At 46.7% G+C, this 2,500-nt stretch overlaps 1 protein-coding gene across 1 annotated transcript in view; it reads right to left on the reverse strand.

Annotated features, from left to right (window-relative positions):
• The window catches only part of dnah3 (dynein axonemal heavy chain 3), a 52,197-nt gene that overhangs the window by 49,639 nt on the left and 58 nt on the right, over positions 1-2,500 (reverse strand). Inside the window, exons 1-5 of the mRNA XM_035531124.1 lie at positions 2,478-2,500; positions 2,149-2,356; positions 2,040-2,058; positions 1,726-1,861; positions 1,125-1,311 (exon numbers count right to left, since the gene is read on the reverse strand). The exon at positions 2,478-2,500 is cut by the window's right edge and continues 58 nt beyond it. Coding sequence (XP_035387017.1) covers positions 1,125-1,311; positions 1,726-1,861; positions 2,040-2,058; positions 2,149-2,356; positions 2,478-2,500 — 573 coding nt within the window. The remainder of the gene's footprint in view (positions 1-1,124; positions 1,312-1,725; positions 1,862-2,039; positions 2,059-2,148; positions 2,357-2,477) is intronic.

The following is a 2,500-nucleotide window of genomic DNA, read 5'->3' on the forward strand; positions in this document are numbered from 1 at the left end:
TGTGCTTAGGTGTGTTTAGACTGAGATGTGTGCTTAGGTGTGTTTAGAGTGAGTTGTGATTGGGTGTGTTTAGAGTGAGTTGTGATTAGGTCTATTCAGAGTGAGAGGTGTGTTTAGGTGTGTTTAGAGTGGGAGGTGTGTTTAGGTGTGTTCAGAGTGAGAGGTTGTTTAGGTGTTTATAGTCAGAGGTGTGTTTAGGAGTGTTTAGAGTAAGTTGTGTTTAGGTGTGTTTAGAGTGAGTTGTGTTTAGGTGCATTCAGAGTGAAAGGTGTGTTTAGGAGTGTTGAGTGAGAGGTGTGTTTAGTTGTCTTTAGGTGTGTTTAGAATGAGTTGTGATTAGGTATGTTTAGAGTGAGTTGTGTTTAGGTGTGTTTAGACTGAGAGGTGTGTGTTTAGGTTTGTTTAAAGTGAGAGGTGTGTTTAGGCGTGTTTAAAGCAAGAGATGTGTTTAGATGTGTTCAGAAGTGTTTAGAGTGAGTTGTGTTTGGGTGTGTTCAGAGTGAGAGGTGTGCTTAGATGTTTTTAGAGCAAGAGATGTGTTTAGAGCAAGAGATGTGTTTAGGTGTGTTCAGAGTGAGAGGTGTGTTTAGGTATGTTTAGACTGATAGGTGTGTTTAAGTGTGTTTAGACTGAGAGATTTGTTTAGGTGTGTTTAGAGTGAGAGGTGTATTTAGATGTGTTTAGAGTGAGGGGTGTGTTTAGGTTTGTTTAGAGTAAGAGGTACATTTGTGTGTGTTTAGGTTTGTTTAAAGTGAGAGGTGTGTTTAGAGTGAGAGGTGTGTTTAGGTGTGTTTAGAGTGAGAAGTGTGTTTAGGTGTGTTCAGAGTGTGAGGTCTGTTTAGGTGTGTTCAGAGTGAAAGGTGTGTTTAGGTGTGTTCAGAGTGAAAGGTGTGTTTAGGTGTGTTTAGAGTGAGGGGTGTGTTTAGGTTTGTTTAGAGTAAGAGGTACATTTGTGTGTGTTTAGGTGTGTTTAGAGTGAGAGGTGTGTTTAGGTGTGTTCAGAGTGAGAGGTGTGTTTAGGTGTGTGCAGTGCCAATATTCTAGATGAATGAGTTCTATCCGCCAACCCTCAGCTGCAAGGGTGACAGGACTGTGTGTGAGATGCTACCATGGCGACAGCTCACCAATACTCTTGCGGATGCTGAAGGTGTAGTCTCTTTGTACCTCCTCCAGAAGCTCTACACGCAAGCCCAGTATCTCGTCTCCATGGAGATGGTTGGGCAGTAGCTTAAGGATGTTGGTGATTTGCTGGGCTGGTTGAGGGGTGAGCATATGCTCCTGAACGCCATTACTGATATAGTACATGTACCTCTGGAGAGAGAATTACCTCATTACTGATATAGTACATGTACCTTTGACAGAGAGAATTACCCCATTACTGATATATGCCTCTGAGATGTGTGTCCGTGTGTGTGTGTGTGTGTGTGTGTGTGTGTGTCTATATATATATATAAGAGAGCAAAACTCACCCCAAAAAATCTAGAATTCTGATCAGACCACAAGCATAGAAAAACTTTCCAATTTTGACAGAAAGTGTGTGTGTGTGTGTGTGTGTGTGTGTGTGTGTGTGTGTGTGTGTGTGTGTGTGTGTGTGTGTGTGTGTGTGTGCGTGAGAGAGAGAGAGCATGAGAGAAAGAGCGAGAGAGAGAAAGAGAGAGAGAGAGAGAGGGAGAGACATCAGGGAAAAGGACGCAGGGAGACGCAGGCATGTACCAGAGCCCTGACCTCTACATCTCTCGAGATGGGTTCTCCCAGGCTACTGTTCTCCTGATCCTCCTGAGCCCTCATGACCTCTAGCTGCTGGCTGGGGGTTAAAGGTCGACTAACAGGTGTCATGACCCTCCTGTGAGGTTCATGGTTCCTGCAGTAGAAAACACACAGAGTTTTATGTTTTGAAAGTTTTTATGTTTTAGGTTTAAGCACATCTTCAGTGTGTGTGTGTGCGTGCGTGTGCGTGTGCGTGCGCGTGCGCGTGCGTGTGTGTGTGTGTGTGTGTGTGTGTGTTACTACAACCTGTGTGGTCTGGGAGTGAGTTTCACCTTCTTCTTTGCTGAACACCTGACTAAGAGCAGAAAGGTTAAGGAGAAGAGCACTTGTGTGTGTGTGTGTGTGTGTGTGTGTGTGTGTGTGTGTGTGTGTTTAGGATACAGGCAGTAGTTGAGACATGTTCATGTGGGCCATGTGTTCTGTGTCTGCGCTGCAGGTGTGAGATCTTCAGGGGGCGTGCGCGTGGGCTGTACATGTTGCCGATGCTCTCGGTGGGCGTGCGGTGGTAGCGCGTCTCTTTAAACGGCGCTGCGCGAGTCCACGACGCCCCCTGCAGGAGTGACGGGAACAGGCTGCGCTGTCGGGCGACCTGCGCAGCACGTGGAGCACAGTCAACACCACGAAAGCGTTCACACGCGCCCCTCGATGAAGTTGAACCGGGGAGGTTCCTCGGGCCGTGTGTGTGGGTGCGCATGCACACGTTAACGCACCTGATAGAGCTCGGAGGATGAGT

This window comes from Electrophorus electricus, chromosome 10 (genome assembly GCF_013358815.1).
Source record: "Electrophorus electricus isolate fEleEle1 chromosome 10, fEleEle1.pri, whole genome shotgun sequence".
In the NCBI taxonomy this organism is placed as follows: Eukaryota; Metazoa; Chordata; class Actinopteri; order Gymnotiformes; family Gymnotidae; genus Electrophorus; species Electrophorus electricus.